At 53.5% G+C, this 24,505-nt stretch overlaps 1 protein-coding gene across 1 annotated transcript in view; it reads left to right on the top strand.

The window, feature by feature from the left end:
* Positions 1–2,138: 2,138 nt before the first annotated feature.
* ALLC (allantoicase) overlaps positions 2,139–24,505 on the top strand; it is a 29,431-nt gene continuing 7,064 nt past the window's right edge. The window contains exons 1-7 of the mRNA XM_072771223.1: positions 2,139–2,346; positions 14,223–14,317; positions 16,800–16,850; positions 19,876–19,963; positions 21,323–21,448; positions 22,625–22,704; positions 23,611–23,743. Of these exons, the coding sequence (XP_072627324.1) occupies positions 14,228–14,317; positions 16,800–16,850; positions 19,876–19,963; positions 21,323–21,448; positions 22,625–22,704; positions 23,611–23,743 (568 nt within the window). The 5' untranslated portion in view covers positions 2,139–2,346; positions 14,223–14,227. The remainder of the gene's footprint in view (positions 2,347–14,222; positions 14,318–16,799; positions 16,851–19,875; positions 19,964–21,322; positions 21,449–22,624; positions 22,705–23,610; positions 23,744–24,505) is intronic.

The raw sequence follows: 24,505 nt of genomic DNA, 5'->3' as shown, positions 1-24,505 counted from the left end.
GGGCCATGGGCCGGGGTAGGTCCTGCTCACAAGTCTCTTCAGGGCCTGGGGCAGCTTGGGGCACGAGGGGGTGGGTCACAGGCTGGGGTGCTGCGCCCAGCCCCGGTGGCCCCGAGAGGCTCCTTACGTGCCCCCTCTCACCCCCTGGCACAGACGGCGCAGAGGCAGCCCCCGAGGCAGGGCAAGCGTGGCTGCAGGATGCTGCGTCTCTGGTCCCCGCTGTCTCCAGGCCAGTCACCCGAATCCTAAGCCTTCCTCACCTGCCACTGCGTGGGCTTCCGGGGCGGGCTCGGCCATCCATCGCTCTGTGATGGTTCAGCAGCTCTTGTGCCTCATCTTGCACAGTTTCCGGGCCCAGGAACGTGGGAGCAGCTGAGCCGGCTGCACGCTTCTGGCCCCGCGCCCCCTGGGGCCGCAGTCAAGGTGCCAGCAGGCGGCTCTCGACCCCAGGCTCCGGGTAAAGCGCCTGCTGTCGGCTCTCCCGTGGCCCCGACGGGCTCACCTCCGGCCCAGGCTGCTGCCCAAGGCCCTCATCCCTCACCGGAGCCGCCCAGGAGCTGTGCGTGGGGCTGCCGCACGCGGCCCTCGAGCGCGTGACGTTTGGAAAGTAAGACCGAGGACATCGATTTTAAATTTCGTTTACTTTTCTTACATGAACTTACATTTTTTTTTTAATTTTTATTTATTTATGATAGTCACACACAGAGAGAGAGAGGCAGAGACATAGGCAGAGGGAGAAGCAGGCTCCATGCACCGGGAGCCCGATGTGGGATTCGATCCCGGGTCTCCAGGATCGCGCCCTGGGCCAAAGGCAAGCGCTAAACCGCTGCGCCACCCAGGGATCCCCGAACTTACATTTTAGATGTGATTTTAAGTAGCTAGCAGCTGGACAGTGCGGCTCGCAGAAGCTTGCTCTCCAGATGTGGTCCTGGACCCCCTCCCAGCACCGCCTTGCCGCGCGTGGGGGTGCAGACTCCCGGCGCCTCTGAGAGCCGCGGCGGGCACCCGCACCTCAGCAGGTTCTGCGGTGGCTCGGAGGCTCATCAGACTCGGGGAGGGGGCTCCGGGTGCGGACAGCGGGCCGGGCAGCTTGTCATGCCATGCCAGCCCCCGGCATCCCTCTTGGCTGTTCTCTGTGCAGGGGGCCTAGACTGGGGTCGTGGGTGAAGGGGACAGCGGGAAGGGGTCACAGGGTCACCTCTGTTAATGTAATAAAACACCACCTGCTCCGTGCAGAGCCACAGGCTGTGGCTTGTGTCTGTAAGATCTCCCTCTGGAAGGGTGGACAGACGTGCCAGCACGACCTGAGGGTGTGGGGACCGGCCAGAGGGAGGTTCCTGGAGGTGGCGTGCTTTCCCAACTGGTTTGGTTTCATCGGGGAGAGAGCTGGGGGCAGGCGGGGAGGAGGGGCCAAGCCTGGTGAAGACACCAAGGACGGTGATGCACTCCCGGCCCCACGCCTCCGAGGCAACGTGCCAGGGGCCGCCTGGCCGCTCGGAGCTCCGGCTCCCAGTCAGCCGCTCAGGACTCTGGTGGCCTTGGATAAATCTCCTCCTTCCTGAGCCTGTGTTTGTCCATCTGTGGACCAGGACACGACCGCTCTGCAGGGTGGTGTGACCACGCAGTCAGCTATGCACCATGCACGTCGGGGCCACGTGCTGTTCCTGCCTCATCGTCTAGACCACAGGCTCCGAGGGCAGCCACCTGCGCTGCTGCACGCCACGAGGAGCGGCACCTCTCATCATGGGTTTCCTCAGGGTCCGCGGAGTCCTTTAAATTGTGTGAAAACTCCAGGTGCATCTGTGTCTTCCTGGGGCTGAGGGTCCCTCCCCTTTATCGAGCCCCCCGAAGGCTATCTTCTCCAGAACCGTTGCTGGGCGAGTAGAATAAACGTGTTTGCTGAAGGCTCCTAGACACAAGAGTGGGCGTGAAGGCTGGAGGTGAGGTGGGCGTTTCAGGGCCAGGCGGGCAGGTAGGGGTGGTGGCGGCGGGCCTTCCAGGGAGGAACCAGCCGTGGGCCTCCTACAAGGCTCTCGCCGAGACTCCGTCGGCTTCTCTGCTCCACCTCGGAGCCCCCTCTCCCTGCAGCCCTTGTGACATCACAGAGGCGCGGCCAATCCCCGGAAAGTTCTGTCTTGCTAGGTGAGGCTCCTATAAATTCTCTCCTGGCTGGCACGCGAGCACCATGGCACCTTGGCTGGCTTGTGGGGAGCAGGAAATCCAGTCCTAAACACTGAACTTCGGCTTCCTGGGCGAGGTTGGGGTGCTGTTTATACTTAACTCCCTGTTTTAACGCTGTCCTGGCCAAAGGAACAGGACGCAATGAGCTTCTGACAGTGTTGAGAGGTAAGGGCTGGGTTCCTGCCCTCCCCACTCCGCTTCCCGTCCCGCCACTCTGTAAGTCCTGTGACTTTGGTCTTTACCAAGATGCCAGTGAGTGAGGCCTGGAGGGGACGTCACCTTGTGTCTGAAAGCAGAGCCAGCCAGGCCTTCACCCATTGCTGCTTACGCTCCCTCTGGATCTGTTCGAACGTGGATAGATTTCTCTTATCTCACGGAAACCTCAGACTTCTGGCCCAAGGCTTCACCAGGAGTCACTGACGGTGACAGCGGGTCACCGAGGGTCACCGAGGGTGTGCTCCCCCCGCGGTGACTCCTGTGGGCAGAGCCCGGCCCACTGGTCCGAGAAGACCCTCCTGTAGCTCCGTGCTCGCCTCGCCTCTTTTCTCATTTTAAGGCAAATCCCAAAGGGTAAAATAAAGAGCAAGAGCACTTGAGTGTATAAAATCTCCAGATTATCCTTTTTCCATCAGAAAGAGAATGACTGGCTCTTCTCACCGGGGTAACCATCCTCCTCGCTGCCGATGACTTGCTGTGATTTGCATTAAAAGCTGGGGCGCCTGTTTTTGTGCCAGGACCACCTGTCTTGATGACCACAGCTTTGTAGCACAACCTGAAATCTGGCATTGTGATGCCCCCAGATATGGTTTTCTTTTTTAAAATTCCCCTGGCTATTTGGGGTCTTTTCTGATTCCACACAAATCGTAAAATAATTTGTTCTAACTCTCTGAAGAAAGTCCATGGTATTTTGATAGGGATTGCATTAAACGTGTACATTGCCCTGGGTAACATTGACATTTTCACAATATTAATTCTGCCAATCCATGAGCATGGAATATTTTTCCATCTCTTTGTGTCTTCCTCCATTTCTTTCAGAAGTGTTCTATAGTTTTTAGGGTATAGATTCTTTCCCTCTTTAGTTAGGTTTATTCCTAGGTATCTGATGCTTCTGGGTGCAATTGTCAATGGGATTGACTCCTTAATTTCTCTTTCTTCAGTCTCATTGTTAGTGTCTAGAAATGCCACTGATTTCTGGGCATTGATTTTGTATCCTGCCACACTGCCGAATTGCTGTATGAGTTGTAGCAATCTTGGGGTGGAGGCTTTTGGGTTTTCTAGGTAGAGTATCATGTCATCGGCGAAGAGGGAGAGTTTGACTTCTTCTTTGCCAATCTGAATGCCTTTAATGCCTTTTTGTTGTCTGATTGCTGAGGCTCGGACTTCCAGTACTATGTTGAATAGCAGTGGTGAGAGTGGACATCCCTGTCTTGTTCCTGATCTTAGGGGAAAGGCTCCCAGTGCTTCCCCATTGAGAATGATATTTGCTGTGGGCTTTTCGTAGATGGCTTTTAAGATGCTGAGGAATGTTCCCTCTATCCCTACACTCTGAAGAGTTTTGATCAGGAATGGATGCTGTATTTTGTCAAATGCTTTCTCTGCATCTATTGAGAGGATCACATGGTTCTTGTATTTTCTCTTGTTGATATGATGAATCACATTGATTGTTTTACTAGTGTTGAACCAGCCTTGCATCCCAGGGGTAAATCCCACTTGGTCATGGTGAATTATCTTCTTAATGTACTGTTGGATCCTGTTGGCTAGTATCTTGTTGAGAATTTTTGCATCTGTGTTCATCAGGGATATTGGTCTATAATTCTCCTTTTTGGTGGGTCTTTGGTTTTGGAATTAAGGTGATGCTGGCCTCATAGAACGAGTTTGGAAGTACTCCATCTCTTTCTATCTTTCCAAACAGCTTTAGTAGAATAAGTATGGTTTCTTCTTTAAACGTTTGATAGAATTCCCCAGGGAAGCCATCTGGCCCTGGACTTTTGTGTCTTGGGAGGTTTTTGATGACTGCTTCAATTTCCTCCCTGGTTATCGGCCTGTTCAGGTTTTCTATTCAGAAGTGGACCCTCAACATTATGGTCAACTAATATTCGACAAAGCAGGAAAGATTATCCACTGGAAAAAAGACAGTCTCTTCAATAAATGGTGCTGGGAAAACTGGACATCCACATGCAGAAGAATGAAACTAGACCACTCTCTTACAACAGACACAAAGATAAAAAGTGGATGAAAGATCTAAATGGGAGACAAGATTCCATCAAAATCCTAGAGAACACAGGCAACACCCTTTTTGAACTTGGCCACAGCAACTTCTTGCAAGATACATCCATGAAGGCAAGAGAAACAAAAGCAAAAATGAACTATTGGGACTTCATCAAGATAAGAAGCTTTTGCACAGCAAAGTGTACAGTCAACAAAACTACAAGACAACCTACAGGATGGGAGAAGATATTTGCAAATGACGTACCAGATAAAGGGCCAGTATCCAAGATCTATAAAGAACTTATTAAACTCAACAGCAAAGAAACAAACAATCCAATCATGAAATGGGCAAAAGACATGAACAGAAATCTCACAGAGGAAGACACAGACATGGCCAACATGCACATGAGAAAATGCTCCGCATCACTTGCCATCAGGGAAACACAAATCAAAACCACAACGAGATCCCACCTCACACCAGTGAGAATGGGGAAAATTAGCAAGACAGAAAACAACAAATGTTGGAGAGGATGCGGAGAAAGGGGAACCCTCCTGCACTGTTGGTGGGAATGTGAACTGGTGCAGCCACTCTGGAAAACTGTGTGGAGGTTCCTCAAAGAGTTAAAAATAGACCTGCCCTACGACCCAGCAATTGCACTGTTGGGGATTTACCCCAAAGATGCAGATGCAATGAAACGCCAGGACACCTGCACCCCGATGTTCATAGCAGCAATGTCCACAATAGCCAAACTGGAAGGAGCCTCAGTGTCCATCAACAGATGATGGATAGAGAAGCTGTGGTCTCTGTATACAGTGGAATATTCCTCAGCCATCAGAAACGACAAATACACACCATGTGCTTCGACGTGGAGGGACCTGGAGGGTATGATGCTGAGTGAAATAAGTCAATCGGAGAAGGACAAACATTATATGTTCTCATTCATTTGGGGAATATAAAAAATAGTGAAAGGGAATAAAGGGAAAGGAGAGAAAATGAGTGAAAATATCAGAGAGGGAGACAGACCGTGAGAGACTGCTAACTCTGGGAGATGAACAAGGGGTGGTGGAAAGGGAGGTGGGCGGGGGTGGGGGTGACTGGGTGACAGACACTGAGGAGGGCACTTGATGGGATGAGCACTGGGTGTTATTCTGTATGTCGGCAATTTGAACTCCAATAAAAAAATTAAAAAAATTAAATAAAAGCTGGGGTGCATTCACGGTCCGCCCCTTTCAGAGGGGATCTTGCTCCTCTGCGAGGGATTATTTAAGAAGTCATTGAAACACACAGACTTGGAAGCAGTCACCTTGGGCAGTGTGGGCGCAGAGGTGGCCTCTGGGGGAGCGGAGGTTGGGGCTGGCGGGTGCCCCCCCTTCCGCAGACACCTCGGCTTTCCCTCCTGCGGATGGAAACAGCGCGACACATTAGACTGCAGGGGAGATGAACTTCCCCGGAGCCCCCGAAGGTGCCGTGCAGCCCCGGCCGTCGGGGACACTCTCGGGGTTCGTGGCTCAGGAGAGAAACTTCCCCGATGCAGACCACCCGGTCCTTTCCGCAGCGGCCGGGGCCGGTGTGTGGTCAGGCCTGCGCTGTGTTCTGGAACCCGCACGTGAGGGGTCCCCTCTTTTCTTTGGCACATTTAAAGAAATTGTTTATTTTAAAATTTTTATTCTAGTAAAGTTAACATACGGTGTTGTTATTAGTTTCAGGTGTAGAGTATCGTGGTTCCGTGCCTCTGTATGTCACCTGCTGCTCCTCACAACAGGTGCCTCCTGCATCCCCATCACCTGTTTCCTCCTCCCCTCCCAGGCCCCTCCCCTCTGGTGACTTCCGTGTGTTCTCTGTAGGTAACAGTCTGTTTCTCATTTTGTCTCTCTCTCTCTCTCTCTCTCTCTCTCTCTCTTTTTCCCTTTGCTCGTTTGTTTTGCTTCTTAAATTCTGCATATGAGTGAGGTCATATGGTGTTTGTCGTTCTCCGACCGACTTGTTTCACTCACCATCATGATCTTTAGGTTTATCCATGTTGTTGGACACGGCAAGACTTCATCCTTCTTTACGGCTGAGTAATACTCCACTGTGTACACACACCACATCCTCTTATCCCTTCTTCGGTCGATGGACACGTGGGCTGCTTCCCTGTCGTGGCTGTCGTGGACAAGGCCGCTGGAAGCACCCTGGTGCGGTGTCCCTTTGGGTGAATGTTTCTCTATTGTGTGGGTGATGCCCGGTAGTAAGAGAGCTGGATTGTACAGTAGCTCGATTTTCTGTCTCATATTTTTATCCTGGGGCAGAGGGACTGTTCATATAATGCTCTTCGAGACTGTTTGGAGAACACACATAGTAAGTTATGCAGCTCCTAGGGAAACAGTGAAGACTTTGCTGTCTTCCTCATAGTCCATATAGAGGTGGGGCTGTGGCTCTACCCCAAGGCTCGTTGGAAATGCATCCCTTCCCCTTTCATTACTGCATGACGCTGGGCAAGCTCCCCGCCTCTCTGGGCTTCTCTGCGACAGGTATGATCACAGAGGACTCTCCGGCTGGCGTGAGGAAGGCATGAGAACAGGTGTGAAGATGCGGGGTTGGGGCTTAAAGACATCCCTTGTCTTCTGCATGCCCGTCTCACATGGTTACACTTATTTTATGGAATGTGTGGCAGGAACCCAACTGTAGCCAGACCCAGAGCTTTGGTGGAGGTGCCAGCGTGGCAGACGAGCCGCAAGCTGGGGTACTCAAATTAAAGCCGACCGGTGGGGCTGCTGCCTGGGCTCGACTAGCTGGGAGCCCAGGGCAGCCTGCAAGCCGTCAGCTGGGCATTTGCAGGGTTAGGGGCTGGGGGCTCCCAGACGGACAGATCAGCCTGGGTCCCCAGGGGCTCCAGCTGGCGTCCTGGGTGCACCTCTGTGTGTCCCTTAAAATGGCCACAGCCTCTGGCCTCAGGGATCTGATGGGCTTCATGGTCTCTCCCAGAAGCTGAAAACTCTGCATATCTCTCTGGCCCCTGCGGTGATGGTAGCTTGTCTCAGTAGTTAAGTCTGAACAAGCAAATATGGGCTCGTGTTAGTGCTGTTGTCACACATTCTCAGCATCTTTTTAAAAAATGTTTTTAATTTAACATTTTTAAAGTTTAAATTCAATTAATGATCATATGGTGTATCATTAGTTTCAGAGGTAGAGTTTACTGATTCATCCGCATTAGAGAACACCCAGTGCTCGGGATGCCTGGGTGGCTCAGTGATTTAGCGCCTGCCTTCGGCTCAGGGCGTGATCCTGGAGACCCGGGATCAAGTCCCGCATCGGGCTCCCTGCGTGGAGCCTGCTTCTCCCTCTGCCTGGGTCTCTGCCTTTCTCTGTGTCTCTCATGAATAAATAAAATCTTAAAAACCCCAGTGTTCATCCCATCACATGTGCTCCTTCATGCCCATCTCCCAGTTACCCCTTTCCCCCACCGCCCTTCTCAGTATCTTAGAACAAATTTGTGATCTTTGGGTCTGCAGGTCTGAAGTCCAGCTGGGCTCAGCCGATTTCTCTGCTCTGGGCTTCACCAGGCTGTGGTCAAAATATCCACCAGCTGGGCCTGATTATTAGGAGGCTCGGGGGATGGGGTAGGAGAATCTGCTTCCGTGGTTGTAGGACTGTGGTTCCCGGGTCCCTGCTGGTGTCAGCGGGGGCCATTCTTCGCTGTGGTCCTTGCTCTTGGGCCTTCTTGACGGTGTGTAGGGGCTTTCTCTCGTTTGGAAGCATGACTCAAACCTTTGATTCTTTCTGACTTTCCTTCTGCTGGTGGTCCTTTTGCTTCCAGCCAGAGAAAGGTCTCTGCTCTTACCGTGTCATGCACGTAGATCAGACCCACCTGGATTAGCCAGGATTACCTCCCTGTCTTAGGATCACGTCCGCAAATCCCCCACACCCCCCGCCTGGTGCAGTGTGATGTCACGTGGTTACAGGGTCAGGCATTAGGAAGCCAAAGAGACGGTTTTGTCCTGTTGTTGGAACTTTCCTGCATTGATGAGCGGTTGCTAAAGAGTTCTGAGACCATTCCTGAACATTGAACATTGTGTCTAAATTAATAAAAAGGGATTTTAAAACAATGGTGTTTGGGGATCCCTGGGTGGCGCAGCAATTTGGCGCCTGCCTTTGGCCCAGGGCGCGATCCTGTGTCTCTGCCTCTCTCTCTCTCTCTGACTATCATAAATAAATAAAAATTAAAAAAAAAATAAAACAATGGTGTTCTACAATGTGCACCATTGGCTAGAACCTTCTCTGGCAATGGAAATCTCCCTTCTCCTTCTGTGCCGTTTGGTGCAGTAGCTACCAGCCGCACCTGGCTTCTGAGCACATACAATGTGGCTAGTGTGACCAAGATACTGAGGTTCATATATCATTGGATTTAACCTTGTGTACACATGTGGCAAGCGGTTCCCATCTTAGCGCAACCATAACACACCCTGCCAGCGTTCCACCTTTTGCATGCCCGGTGCCCAGTACTGATGGCCTGTGCTACTCACAGCCCTGACCCCTGTGTACAGCAGTGGGGAGGGCGTGTGCGGCAGTGGGGAATATTGTTGCTGAATGTTACCTGCACCCACCCCCTGCTCTGCTACTCCTGGGACACTGTAGATTGGGCCTCATGCTCCTTGCAGGTTTTTTTTTTTTTTTTTAACATTTTATTTATTTATTCATGAGACACACACAGGCAGAGGGAGAAGCAGGCTCCATGCAGGGAGCCCAACGTGGGACTCGATCCCGGGTCTCCAGGGTCATGCCCTGGGCTGAAAGCGGCGCTAAACCGCTGAGCCATCCGGGCTGCTCTCCTTGCAGGTTTATCTCTTGTGGGGCCTCTGACATATTTTACAAAGGTCTGTTTATTTTTCTTTTATTTCAGTGAAACACATTTTGAGCACAGCTACTAATGGAGCTTTAGCAACAGGAATGATGAAGGGTTGAAGTAACTGCGACTCGGGGGCAGCCGTGCAGCGCCCCGTCTCTGGGGGAGCTCACAGGCTGGGGGTGGGGGGACACGCCAGGGCGCAGGCGCCGTGGGGAGGCTGAGGAAGGAGCCCACGGAGACATCTGTGCCCCACACCGAATTCATTTCTGCTAAGTAGAACAGACACGTCCGGGGGCTAGGTTTCCTTTGGAGAAAGAGACATGGGCCTCGAGCACCTCCACCTGGGTCCCAGGAGCTCTTCTGTGAGCACACAGTCATGTTAAGGGTGTGGGGAAAGCGTGTCCCTCCTGCCTGAGGGGCAGGCTGAGTGGCCTCACCCCGCGTACTGGCCCCGGTGCTGCCGCAGCAGGAGTGGGAAGGCCAGGTCCTCGCCCACACAGCGCTCTGCTGCTCTGACGGATGTTTTTCAGAGGAGGCGCTGCTCATTTATTTATTTGCCAAATGGAAGCAGTCATTCCCAGAAGGGAGCGTTCTTCTTTTTAAGATTTTATTTATTTATTCATGAGAGACACAGGGACACAGGCAGAGAGAGAAGCAGGCTCCACACAGGGAGCCCGACGTGGGACTCGGTCCCGGGACCCCAGGATCAGGCCTTGGGCCGAAGGCGGCACTAAACCGCTGAGCCCCCCGGGCTGCCCGAGATCGTTCTTTTTAAGAAGCGCTGAAGTGAGTGAGTGTGTAAATCGAGCGTCGGGATTCAGACCCTGAAGCTCGGACCCTGGCGCGTTGAGACGGAGCCCTTGGAAACACGTGTAAAAGTGCGGCTCCCTCGCCCGTGCCCTGCAGCCTGCGGTCCAGCGCCGCTCGCTGCACGTCCTCCGAGGCGCATGGAAGGAAAAGAGGAGACGCAGCGAGGATGAAAAGAGCACCCCTTCCCCGGCTCCGGGCGGCCGGGAGGCAGGGTGACACGACCCCGTGAGCAGCCCCCCGCGTTGCCATGACACCTGGCCTTTCCCAGGGGCTCTGGATTGTGCACTTTGGCAGGATGTTGGGGCGCTCTGACCCGGTGCCTGCCGGGCTCGCTGCCACTGCCTGGACACACGAAAACCGAGCCTTTTCCGAAGGATGACCAGGTACATCCAATGCTTTGTGATCATTTAAGAAAATTAAATAACACGACGAGCCTTTGTCGAGCGCCCACGACGGGCCTGGCGCTGTGCGGTTTTGTCCGGGACATGGGACAGACGCGAAGCCGTTGCTGTCAGGGGGAGTGACCCCCATCGGTGACGGCCCCGTCCCTGCCGGGCTGGCCCCGAGCTCTGCGGGCTCAGCCTGGGGTGCTGGCCGCTGGAGGGCCCCCCGAGCCCGAGCTGGGAGCACGGCCACCTCGCCTCGTCTCAGCCTCGTCTCAGTCTCGCCGCGCGGGCCCGGGCCTGGCGTGCATCGGCCTCATGGCCCGGCTGGTGCCACGTGCGAGTCGCGCTGGCGCCCCGCGAGATGCCCGAGGTGTGAGCCCTGTGCCTCTCCGGCCGGGCCAGCAAGGCTTTCTGTGACGGAAGCTTCCGCGTGCGTGCCCGCTACCCTCCACGGAAGCCTCGTGGCTACTGAGCACGCGAAATGTGGCTAGGACAAGGGAAAACGGCATTCTTAGCTTCATTAGATTTACGTAATTCTAATTACATCTCACAGTTAGGTGACTACGTGCATTAGCCAGCCACGCCTGGCCAGCAGCTTCCCGGGTGGCCGGTGCCGTCTTCCAGCTCCATGACTCCTGCGGTCGCCGGCCTGCCCCCCGCCCTGTCCCCCACCCTGTCTCCCCATCCACCCCCATCAAGTCCCGGCTCAGTGTCCAGGTCCTAGCGGAGCCCCTGAGCCCCCTGAGGTCCCGTCGTCCTGCGAGGACGTCACTGCCACCTCCATCAGCAGCACTGCGGTGGTTGCGTCTGCGTCCTGCCCCCCACTGTCAGCTCCGAGGAGCAGGTGTAAGGCCAGAGCCTGGCTCAGTGCCTGAGCGTTGCGGGCCGGCACACACGGGTCCCCAGTGACCTACGCTGCAGCCTGCCACAGCCACCTGTGCCGGCACCGTGCTGGGGACTTTCAAATAGCAATCACATCGGGGCGTAGCTGCGTTGGGAAGGTGGCTCACTCTCCAGCTGTGAGGTTTGCACAATTTATGTGACCCCTCAAAGGCGCGTTTCTTCATGCGTAAGATGCCAACGAAACCAGAATCTCAGCGTTGTTCTAGGATGAGGGGAGAGAGAGCATATGCGAGCCGTGCACGACGTACTGCAAACTCATGCAATGTTAGAGGATTTCTTCTGCACCTTTTCAGCCTCAGGAAGATTTTAGTCCAGTTAGGGAATCAGTATTTTAAAACATAAAATGGGTTAGAAAACATTGTTAGCTCACTCATTTATTTATTTTTAAAGATTTTATTTATTTATTCATGAGAGACAGGCAGAGACACAGGCAGAGGGAGAAGCAGGCTTCCTGCGAGAAGCCCAACGTGGGACTCGATCCTGGGACCCCAGGATCAGGCCCTGAGCCAAAGGCAGGCGCTAAACCGCTGAGCCACCCAGGGATCCCTGCTCACTTATTTGTTTAGCAGATATTTATTAAGCTTCTGATGTGGGCCGAGCCAGGTTCCACGTCCTAGGAAGACACCAGAGGCCCAAATGGAGATTATGGTCCTCACGGAGCACACACCTAACTGGGAAAGACGGATGCTGAGATAATAAAGAAGTAAATTACACAGTATGTCTTCCGGCTACGGGCTCGGGGTGTGGGAGGTGCTGGGGGGAGTGGAAATGTCGCTGTAGGTGGGGGGGGGGTGTCAGGGTGGGTCTTACTGAGAAGGTGATCTCGGAGCACACAGACTTGCACGGAGCTGAGGGGCCGCCCCACAGAAGCCCGGGGAGGAGCCTCCCAGCAGAGGGAGCAGCAGGTGCCAGCGATGAGGGCAGGACCAAGCGGGGGTGGGAGCCGTCGTGTGGCGGGGCCCTGTGGACCTTGGAAGGACACGAGCTCTTACTCCGTGGAAGGGGAAGCACACGCACCAGGGTTTTAACAGACTGACCAGCTTGAGGAGGCTGCGCTGGTGTGTTGCCGAGGGCGGCCGGCGGCAGTGAGACCAACTGGGGGGTGTGGAGGCCCAGGGACAGATGGGGGTTCCCGCCCGCCCCACTGCCCCTGACACACATTACTCGTGTGTGATACGTGATGGATTTCAATGTGTTCAAAAGCAGACGAAGCTATCGGGGCCTCCATGACGTGCCCTTCCCCAGGGATGGAGCCATCGAGCCACGGCCCGCCTAGTTACACACTTTCCCTGCTCCTCGGACACTTCTGAAGCCGGTTCCACCTGTGATGTCGTTTTGGGGTCCTGGGTCTGGCTGCAGGGTGGATGTAATGTTCTGAGAGATCGGATTCGAGGACGTGTGGGTGACGTGACCCCAAGACTGCACCCTGGAGGGGGAGGTGGGGGGACCTGGGTGGGGCTGGAGTCCAGTGGGCGGCGCGGTGACCCGGGGACGGGTCACACATCCCGGGGAGACAATTTGAGGTGGTGGGTGGAAATCCAGGAAGGTGATACGTATTTGTGGGTGATGTTAGGAGCCTGGGGGACGGTGTGAGGCCAGTGGGGGCAGGTACGGAGGGGACGGGGGGACGTGGAAGAGACGGGGACCCCGCAGAGTGAAGAGCTCAGGGAGGGACAAGCAGATGACAAAGGCAAGGAGCTGCCTGCTGTTTTGTAGCGATACCTAACCACCCAGAAACTGTTCCAGCTCATGCTCCTCAGGGCAGGTCGCGGGCGGTGTTTGTTCTAAAATGTGTAACACAAGCGTCATAAGGAAAAATGTCATTTCGTGATTAATTATATTCCCATCCTTTCAAGGGAGCGTTGACTTCTCGTGCCCATTGACCGTTGTGTTTTTCCCTTTGTGAATAATTCTTAGTGAGATCTTAGTCTTTTTTATATTTATTTATTTATTTATTTATTTATTTATTTATTTATTTATTTATTTTTGTGATGTTAGTTTTTGTGTGGTTTGCTCTTGTCACTGTGAGACATAGGAAGTAAGGTAGGAACAAGGGGACCTCCGTTGGCTAAGGAGTGAGATGACCTCCAGGCCGGCCCCAACTCGCCCTCCACGCCGGCCCTGACTCGCCCCCCACGCCTCTGCCCTGCTCCAAATCTGCTTTCCCAATTTCAGAATAAGGGTGTGGGGCGCGGGGTTGGATTAAGTTACGTGAGCCCCACTGGTCACACGACAAAGGGTCCTGCATCCTCTTGGATCGAGCGACCTGTGTGCCTCCGTCTCGATGGCTCTAGAACCTCGCTCCGCATGGGCATCTGGGGGCTCTGTTTCCCCCATCGGGGAGCCCCAGGAGGCAGGGCATGTGTTCTACATACCCCGGTGCTCGCCGGGGCTGCCACCTGGTTGCTCAGCAAGTGTTTTTGAGTGGATCCAAACACTATTGAAAGCAAATTATTCCTTTGGAAATGAAAATATTTTTCCCCTTTTAAAAATTATTTATTTATTCATGAGAGACACAGAGAGAGGCAGAGACACAGGCAGAGAGAGAAGCAGGCTCCATGCAGGGAGCCCGATGGGGAACTCCATCCTGGGACCCAGGGTCACACCCTGGGCTGAAGGTAGATGCTCAACTGCTGAGCCACCCAGGTGTCCCTTTTTTCCCCCTTTAAAAAATAAAATAAAATGGCAATTTGAGGCAGCAGGATTTGCGTATTTAGTGGTATTTTGTTCTTACACACCTTGGAGGGGAACCATGCCCGAATTCCCTCCTGGGTCACTGTGTTTGTGCAAAGTCACCTGCAGGGACCCCTGGCGGCCACATCTGAGCGTCGCAGACCCGGGGCTGGGAGCCCACGCGGGTTCTGCTGCCCCCACGCGAGGCTCACCCAGCTGCCTTTCTCGTTGCCAGGAAGCATGGCTGACTCTCCCAGGGAGGGAAAACTGGCCAGGTCCCTGGACTTCACGCAGCTGGTCGACATGGCATCTGAGTCTGTAGGAGGACAGGTGAGTGCGTGGGGCGTCCCCACGCTGAGGGCCCACTCGCCCGCCGAGAGCCCGGCTGGAACGGCAGGCTGGCGCGGCCTCCTCCACGAAGCCCGTCCCCGCACACGGCCTGCGGGGAACCCGTTAGAACCGGTGACGGCGCTGGAAGTGCAGCCCTGCCTCAGGCTTAGACCGAACTGATGCTTGGCGCCCGCAGGGAGAGTCCTCTATCCTGCGTGTCTCTCGCAGGGTAGACCGCTGGGCCTCGCACGCCGGGGGGGGATAACCTGGAAGGCGTGTTGGCCCCGTGCAAGGGGCGGGCTGGCCCCCAAGGGAGGGCCCCGAGTGCTCGCAGCGCGCAGGCGCCGTGTCCGGGGCAGACAGGGGGGGCCTGGGGTGCCCTCAAGACGCTTGCGCTCCACCGGGGAGACAGGTGTGGAAGCCGAGGCCCGGGCTGTCCTCATGGCGGGGGCAGGTGCTGGCGGGGCGCATCCCCCCAGCTGCGGGCAGCTGGACGGGGCGGGCAGGCTTGGGAAAGGCCGTCCAGGTAAGTGATGCTCAAAGAAGTCCTCAGGTGGGAGAGGTGGCCGGCAGGGCAGAGGGGCGAGGGGCGTCTCAGGTGGGATGCGGGCGGAGGGAGCATCACACGCGCCCCTGGTTTAGTGTTTCTGGAAGTCGGCAGGTGGTGTTGGGCAGCCTGAGCCTCGGGAGGTCGGAGAGGCCCTGTGCGCCCTGCGAGGGTTTCTGCTGGGAGCCAATGAGGACCTGGACAGGTGAGGGGCTCCTAGGTGTCCCCTCGCCCGTGCTTTGCCCTGACACATGCTTAGGGGGCAGGTCGACCCCAACACAGCAGGATTTCCCCTACCCTCTGCCTCTCAAACAGCCAGCAGCTCAACACAGCAAGATCTTCGCTGCCTTTTAGGTTCTGGGCTGGGGTCAGAGACCAGGGGTCTCACTGGAGGCAAATTATGCTCAGATACCGAGATCATCTTTGCCAGTAATTTATTTAACACAGGTTCACTGTGGAAATTATAATTTCTAATAATAATAATATTTCAGAAGCCAACAGCACACAGGATGATGTCTTCTACACAACATACCCTAAACCAGTGATGGGTTCGTTACACTATTGTTCCAGGCAAGGGGCAGAGGAAGGGAAGAAAGTCCAGGTCCACGTGACGTGTCCTCTCCTTTTCTTCTTTTTCTTTATGATTTTATTGATTTGAGAGGGAGAGAGAGCAGGAGCAGGGGGAGGCAGAGGGAGAGGGAGAGGCAGACTCCCCGATGTGCAGGGAGCCTGATGGGGGGCTCGATCCCAGGACTCCGGGATCGTGACCTGAGCCGAAGGCAGATGCTGCACCGACTGAGCCCCCCAGGTGCCCTGAGGTGTCCTTTTCTAAGAGTCTGTTCTCCATAGAGTCATCCTTCTGGCTGCAAGCTAGGTGCCCCCTGCCAGCTTGGGTCCCCGGTGGGCGATGGCACTGGTGTTGGCGGGCAAGGCGGCTGCTCCCATGGTCATCATTTAGAGGCCGCTAGGGGGCTCGAACCCACCCACGAGGAGCAGCCTCACCAAGGCAGGGGCGGATGAGCCTCGTCCCCCGAGGCTGCCGTCCGGCTGAACCTCTGGCCGCCGAGAGTCGCCTGGCCACGGCGGGGGCAGGGGCCCCAAGATCTCGGACAGCTCCCGAGGTCAGCGTTAGCCTTGGCCAAATGCTCTGGATAAGGCCTCCTCACAGATCCGTAGTCGAGGTTTAGGTGTCGGCTCCGTGAAGCCGCTGCACCTGTCAGGGGTCAAGTTGTTGAGCTGACACCAGGTGTCCGTGACAAGGCCCTGGGGCAGCTTCCCCAATGTGCCCAAGGTCACCCGAGAGCAACACAACCTCGCTTACGTCTTAGACACGCGGGCATGGAATGGTAACCAAGCCACACCCAACACCAGTGCGCGGTTCCCCTCCCGCCTGGAGCCGTCCCTGGGTCCTGGGTTAGGCAGGGGTGACAGCAGCCTGTTTGGCCCCGAAAATCCGTTTTACGCCTGTTTTCCTGGTGGAAGCAGCGGCAACCCCCTCACTCTCGGGAATGTGCGGCCCTGGTTGACGGATGACCGGCCAGCCCTCCTGCGGGGCATCCTTCGGGGAGTCGGCCAGACCACAGCGGTGGCCCAGCGGGGCGGCATGAGACGTGAGACCGTGAGATGATCGCAGAGCCCAGTGTTCTCCATTCTCGAATGAGTGCGTTGGTGTGTTTTCTCGCCACGCGTAGGGAGTTAGCCCCTCCGCATCCGGACGGCAGGGGGTGAAGAGCGAGGGCGGGAGGGGAGGGACGCAGGGGGCGGGCGGTGAGGTCCAGACAGTCAGGAGGGCCCTGGGCTCATTGCCTGCTGCTCCTCTCCCCCGGCCACGTCGCGTCTCTTTGCACTGTGTCTCCTACTGTTTCACTGAGGGAACGGAGCAAAATGGTTTTTAATTCACGGTTACTTCATCTTCACCTTTCTTTATGTCCCCAGGTTTTATTTGCAACAGATGACTTTTTTGCTCCTGCGGAAAACCTTATAAAGGTAAATCGGCGCTCTGCAACGTGGGCTGTTGGTGTAGAGCGGTCTGTGCCTCCGTGTTAATTAAAATCCCCCCGAGTGTCTGGGGCGGGGGTCCTGTAACGTGTACCAGTGAGTTAGCATGTGGGACGGCAGAAGCATGTAGAGGTCAGCTCCAGCTCACGCTAAGACGCCCCGGAGACAGACGGGCACCTGACGCGGGGGCGGGGGGCCGCACCACTTTATGGGGAAATGACTGAGATCCTCGTACGTTGTCCTGTGTCCGATAGTGAGTTCGTAATCTGTAATCCGTGCTGGGGGGACACTGGCATGCAGCTTGGAAGTTTGGAAAATCATAAAAAATAAATCTATGTGTAAATTATATATATATATATATATATATATATATAATATAATTATAAAAGTGTAGGGCACGCTTACTAAAAAAAATGAACAAAAATTTCCCAGAAAATACTGACAAATGGAGGGAGGAGGTGGAGCCTGGGATGGAATCCTGCGACCTTGTTACAGCAGCTGTGGGGTGTCGATTCTTGTGAGTGGGCGGGTAAGCACGGGTGCACCCAGAGCTCACACCCCATACCTGGGGTGGGGGTGGCGGGTGACTGCAGTTGGTCTCTGCCTGGAGACTCTAAAGCATGGTTAGGGCATCTCATATATATGAACTTACGCCCCGCAGAAAATGACAATAAAATGAGGAACAGAGATGTTGATTTACTTGTTCCAGGTCACACGGCCGATAGATGTCAAAGCTCTTATCATTTTACCATATGTCTGCCTAAAGGAAATTTAAATGCAGGCACACCTTGACCTAGCTGTTCCGCAGATTTATATTAATTGCACACGCAGGCAAGGATATATAGAAAATATTCATTCTTGTGTTGTCCAGAGGGGGGAAAAGAACCCAGCCTAAATGTCCATTGATAGGGGAACTGGTTAAAGAGTCCACGATACGAGCTTCCAGATGGGGGACGCTATGTGACTGGCAAAAAGAGCGAGCCAGCGCCCTACGCACCTGTGGCGAGAGGTTCGGGCAGGTTGTGTATACGTAACAAAGCGTTCAAAAAGATTCACGTTAAATCGTGAAGTGTGGTTGCTATGAGTTGTCTGGGCATGGGAAGTGGATGGGACGAAGAATGGGGCCTTGTTCCCCATATTACACTTGACTATATATAAATATATTCTCTGTGCACCCATCCATATCCGCACACACGTGTGTGTATATTCCCACTTACGAGTCACGTCAGATACGCTGTGTCTTTATGTATAAGCACATTCTCCTTTTTGAATGAAAATCTCGGATAAAGCTGAAGCCCCTGTCACCACCAACTTTAATGCCGACCCACTCCTTCCCTTTACAGAATTAGCATCACTGTGAGGTTGGCCTGTTCTTCGAATACAGTTCATCCCGTTAAATCAATATGTCCATCTCCAGAGGTGGGACGTAGTGCTGCTGTGTGTTTTGTCATTTACATACGAGTTCTCATCAAGTACTTCCCCCTCAGCGAACGTCTCCCTGGATCCGAGCGTGCTCCGCCCGTGCCGAGGGGTGGACAGCTGGTGGCCCCCACTGCCCGCCACCTCTGGCCCCCATTACACCGGGTCCCTTTCCCGTGTTGATGCACATGTAGGTCGGTTAAACTTTACCTGCCACGAACATCCGAGTGTGCGGGGCTCGGCACACGTGTGGGCTTATCCCTGGGCTTGGGCTTTGGGGTTCCTTTCTTAAGCACTGATTTGCTGTCCTTGGCGAGCACCGTTCTTTGAAGCACTGTTTCCAGTTCGGTAGCGTGTTTCTTTCCACGTCCATCCAGTTGCCACTGACCCTGAAGCCCCCGAAGCCACACTAAGCACCAGGAAGCTTGGGGCAGAGCGAGCGGCAGGGTTTAAGCGGGGGGGGGGGGGGGGGGGGCGGGGTGCAGCCCCTCTTCTCTCACTGGGTTCACGGCACAGCTTCCAAATCCTTCACTGATCTTAAAGACGTGTTTGGATCGTAACACGATTCGAATGGCACCAACTTTGACGTGACGATGCCAAACAGATATCGGGCACTTACCATGTGCCAGGCACGGCTCCAAGCATTTTAACGTGTGCTGCGGCCTCAGAAGGAACACGGCCTTTGACACCTAAGGATGCCGAGGCACAGAAGTCAGGCGTGAGCCCGAGCATGTGTGGACCTGCTGTGGGCCCCACGTAGCGGCTCCCCGGGGGCTCAGCCCGGCCCCACCACCGCGTGTCTGTGACTTTGTCCTTCTCAGCACCTGCTGGGGAGACGCAAGATCCTTTTTGAACCTGAGTTGTTGTGAAAGGGACATGTCCCCTAGCTTGGCCACCCACTACCCACAGAGCGATTTCTGGGTCTACGCTGTTCCTGGGGCTGTCACAGGTGTCATTTCAACCTCATCGCAGCCCTGCAAGGGGTGTGCTCAGCAGCCCTGTTCTTTGGGATGAAGCAGTAGGGGCTCAGCTATTTGTCTTGGGGCTGCTAAGGGGCTGAGCTGAGCCTTACCCCTGTCCTGTTCCCACCCCCGCCCCTCGCTGGGCGCAGAGCAGCTCCAGGGGCTGGGGTTTGAGCGTTCAGCTGGGCCCGAGCATCCAGCCTACCCCTGACTCTTTGGCCAGATTCCTTGTGAAGCAGTCTTTGGTGGGTTGCTTGGGAAGCCGGTCCTCTCTGACTTTGCTCCTTTCAGGGTACAGTAGGCGGCAATGGGGGGTTGTACCCTTTGTGGGGCCGCAGAATGAACCGTGGGGGGCCTTTATCTATCGCCATTGGCAGTTAACTCTGTGTTCTGAGGCCCACAGACAAGCAGAATTGCCTTCTCTGGAGGTGATGCAGAGATAAGGAGGCGTCCCTCGATCCGGAATGGGTTCCCTGTGTGTGAAGGCCACCCCCCTCCATGCCTACCAAGGAGTCCCATAGAGTCCTGGGTGGCACGGCCCACCCATCCTTTTGGGGCAGGAGTCGATGTGCTGGGAGCCCAGGCCCGGGCATGGATGTTAACGATGGACTTGTTATGCATGTTTGCTTTAGAGTGACAGCCCAAGCTTCAGAGAACATGAATACACTGAGTTTGGGAAGTGGATGGATGGATGGGAGACCAGAAGGAAGAGGATTCCAGGTAACGAGACGCTCTTCCACTCACTATGGTGAAGCTTAACCAGGGGGTTGGGAAGCCAGTGTACATTTTGGGTCAGCTTTGTCACGGGCCCTGGGCATGCTCTGTCGTCTTGGATGACCCTTCTGAACGTCAGGCTCTGAGGAGGGAGGACGGGCTCATGTTGCATCACCAGGCAGAAAGGAGGGCGTGCACATGGTTGGGCCGGGACGGCACGGGTGTTGGTGAGGCTGTTGGGGGTGGCAGTGCAGACCTACCCGCAAGGTGGTGGCAAACTTCGCTTGGTGTGTATGTTTGTGGGGGGACTTCAGCGCGATTCCTGAGGCAGATGCTCTCATCCTCATTTAGCTGCTGTGGAGTGAGGCCTCACTCACTCACTCACTCACTCACTCAGCCCCGGTCACATCACCTGTGAGCAGAGCCGGGATCTGCACACAGATCTGCCCTTCGTGTCACCTGAGGGTCTACTTTTATTCATTGCTACTCATCGGGCTTAATTAAAATAGACCTTTATAGCAGCCCAGGTGGCTCAGCGCCACCTTCAGTCCAGGGCGTGATTCCGAAGACCTGGGATCGAGTCCCATGCCAGGCTCCCTGGATGGAGCCTGCTTCTCCCTCTGCCTGTGTCTCTGCCTCTCTCCCTCTCTCTGTGCGTCTCTCATGAATAAATAAAATATAAAATAAAATAGACCTTTTAAAGTTGAAGAAATGTCCATAAAAACAAACTAATCCAGCATTAGGCAAATAACCAATTTTTTTTGTGTGTGTGTGTGTCTGTCTCAAGTGCTACAGAGATACTGGGTATTTCTAAGGGACTCCAGACTTTATCAGATTCTAATGAACCTGCAAGTAACCAAGAACTACCTGGTGACCTAGGACTCTGAGATTTCCTAGACCTTAGCAGATGCAGGTGGTGAACCGGGCGGGCCCCCCCAGGAAGTCCTGAGAGCGTGAGATGATGGTGAGTGTGCCGTTTCCAGGACGCCCGGATCCACACTGAGCACCTGCCGAGCTGGGCCAGTGTCGTCTACATTGCAGTCACATCTGACCTTCAGGGAAGCTGTTCTCGCCCCTGATTCACAGTTGAAGAAACGAGGCTCAGGCCAATTTTCACTTTGGAAACCGGAATTGGATTCAAGGCCTACACGTGTCCTGCTGTGACTGGAACAGGGGTTCTCATGGGACATGGGGGCCTCGTGTGGCCACGTGATGGGGGATCTTTAAGTCATAGCTGGGAGTTGACCTGTGTGCACTTTTCTTGGCGGGAGGACGATGTTGCTGTTGTTTTCACTTCAGTTCTGTTCAATCACACGCTTTGTCTTCCGAGTTAAACCTGACGGGATGTACTTTTTCGTCTTGTAGGTCACGACTGGTGCATCATCAAGCTGGGGATACAAGGGATTATCCGGGGCTTTGATGTGGATATTTCTTACTTCATGGGAGATTATGCTCCTCGAATGTCAATTCAAGCAGCAAACTTGGAAGAAGGTGCCTTGAGAACCCAGAATGGGTGCTGTGGGGTCGTGGGGCCCATCGGCCCAGCCTGCTGACGTGCACTTTCCGCCCAGACAGGTTCAGCCACTTGTCTGAGGTCATGTCACTCGGGGCTTTAGAACTTGGATTCCCGATTTGGTGCTCTGTGATGTTTGATTTTTAGCTTGACCAAATGTAGGGTTTGTTATTCCCACACTCTTCAGGCCTCTCCCAGAGGCACATCCTCCTGGCACCACCAGGTTTGACAAACAGGTTGCAGGGGAGGGTGGCAGGGAGTGGGCCACGGGGACAGTGTGGAGCTAGGTCTGGGCCAGCTGTGGACAGGTGGCATTGGCTTCTCTGTGGCTACCCCAGTGTGCATAACGGTGCGGTAGCCATGGGGTTTTCAGGAAGGGTTCCTTGCTGCCTTGTGGGATGCAGGACCACGTGGATCCCACAGGCTCGGTAAGTTAGACTGTTGTTATTCCTTCAACTGGCACAATCTGATGCTGGTCCCAGCATTTTTTAAAAAAGAAACAAGTGCCATTATGTGTGTGTATACACATGTACTTAGGGAAGATAGGTCATGCCAGTTGGCAAATTTACGCTGAGACATTGTGTCCCAGCCTTGTACGAGGCTCTGTGGAAAGATGGGCCTTGCTCCAGACGACAGTGGGGGGAAGCCGAAGAGTCAGGTGTTGATGGAGAGATGCTACTGTGGAGGCAGGAAATGACTAATGACAATTAGTAAGATGCCTCCCGCAAGCCAGCAACTGTCTGGGATATCGCCCAAATGTCAATTCCAAGGATGCCATGTGGGGGTGGAGGGGAAATCCTGCTTCTGGAACAGACCTGGCAAATGTGCCAGAATGTCCGTTGATCCAACTTCTAAAAACTCTACTCATGTGATAAATTTGTAGCAGTTGGACTTAACTTGGAGATGGTGTGTACTATTTTGACAAGCACACGTCCTGCCAGATGTTTTGCAGCACTTTTTGGAATTACGTAGTGTTTTAAATATTGAGGAGCTTCAAGTGTGTCTATTACTTGGATCATCTGATTCTTTGACTTAAGAAATGTTATCTATGGGGTTATCTGGCAAAATGAAAGTGAGCATACAGTCCACTAAGAGAGTATACTCTCTTTGACTTTGAACACCAACCATAACCCTACTGGTCAATCTACCTTCAGATAAACAACCAGAGATCCCACAAAGAGGAGTCAGGATGGGAGCCGCAGCCACACCAGAGGAGTTTGAGGCTGTTGCAGAGGTATGCCTGCAAACAGGATGGGGGCTTGTCATGGTGGCTGGGGTGGCAAGGACACCACTCTGCATGCCAGGCCACGAGGGTGTTTCCTGAGGACCCTCAACCCCAGGCACACTTCCCCTCATTTACTTGCCCCGCAAACCTTGCAGATGCTTTGCAAGTGGTTCATGCAACCCCGCACGAGGGAGTGGCATGGGCTCCGCGAGGTTTAGAGTAGCGTGTCTCAGGGCGCTCTGCTTACCTGTGCTCATCTGCCGGATGCTGCCCGGATGAGATTAATATAGAAATCCACAGTAAGAGTTCAGGTACCTTTTACAGCAGTATGACAAAGCAATCTTATGCCTGATGAATCTGATAAACAACATGGGCTTGTGTTCTGGCACACTCTTGTTTTTTAAAGTTTGTCTAGTAATTGATTTATATCGTGCCTTACAAAAGTGTCGATCGTAGCAGACTAGAAAATAAATAATGTCAGCCACACAGTTCCTTAAGTTTGAGGAGCACTGACCTAGAAGAAATGATCACAACATTCAGGTCAACTGGTCAACCTCAGGTCTCAGGGCCTAAGAGAACAGGTTGTTTTTTTACTAAATGTTCACGTCATAATTCTGGTTTCTTCTAAGAATCCCCAGAGGGAATCTCAGATGGTGTCCTTCAGTTCCCAACCCTCCTGCCTGTTCTCTGGCCACCATCATTTCATCAGGATGAAAAAAACCCTTAGGCCTTTATTCTGTTTGTTAGACCTGGGACTTAATCTTTATTAGTATTTTTATTAAAGTATTTTATTAGGCATCCATCATCAATTTTTATGCCAAAGTATTTGTATCCTGTGGATCCCACACGAGCCGTAGGATGAGAGAATTTATTGTTCCCTGGAGCCACTGCTAACATTTTTATATTTATTGCTAGCTAAAGTCTGATGACTGGAATTACCTGGTCCCCATGACAGAGCTTAAACCAGGAAAGCCTGCGTCCAGCCACAATTATTTTGCTGTCAATTCCCAGGAGAGATGGAGTCACATAAGACTCAACATTTTCCCAGGTAAGTTTGACATGGACTCATCTGTCTGTGGCTTCTTAACGTGAGTCATGTATCAAAGTGAAGTCACTCATCGCTCTAGCATTTTAGGGTTATAATTTGCCCTTTTTGTGCTCTAGGGAATTCTCATTCCAACTCAACCATCCATTGGTAGTTATTGAAGAAGCATTAGGTCGGGGCGCCTGGGTGTCTCAGTTAAAGTGTCTGCCTTTGGCTCAGGTCATGATCCCAGGGTCGAGATTGAGCCCCACATTGAGCTCCCTGCTCCACATGGAGTCTGCTTCTCCTTTTGCCTCTGCCCACCAACCCCCACTCGTGTTTGATCTCTCTCAAATAAATAAAATATTAAAAAAAGGAAAAAGTATGAGGTCAATTAGGATATGAAAGAACTAAGCTGTATTAGGTTAAATATCTCCTAAAGATTTCTCCCTTGCCGGATGCACTAGCAGATGAAATAGTGCGTGCAAATGACCCTCATTTTCCTTTTTTAAACAGCTTTATTGTAATGTAATTCTCATGTCATGCAATTCACATACTTGAAATGCACAATTTAGCGGTTTATAGTATATGTCAATATATGAACAATTTAAAGTCTACGGAAATATACAGCAACGTGCAGCCATCACCACAGTCAATTTTAGAATGTTTTATCACCTCAAAAAGAGATCCCATCCTATAACTATCAACCCTCATCTCCATCAGCCCTAAGCAACCATTAATCTACCTTCTGTCTGGATATTGGTGACTATTCTGGACATTTCATAT

The sequence above is a fragment of the Canis lupus genome, chromosome 12 (genome assembly GCF_048164855.1).
Source record: "Canis lupus baileyi chromosome 12, mCanLup2.hap1, whole genome shotgun sequence".
Classification (NCBI taxonomy): Eukaryota; Metazoa; Chordata; class Mammalia; order Carnivora; family Canidae; genus Canis; species Canis lupus.
Note: the sequence above shows the minus strand (reverse complement) of the source record. Positions and strands in the feature narration are given on the sequence as shown.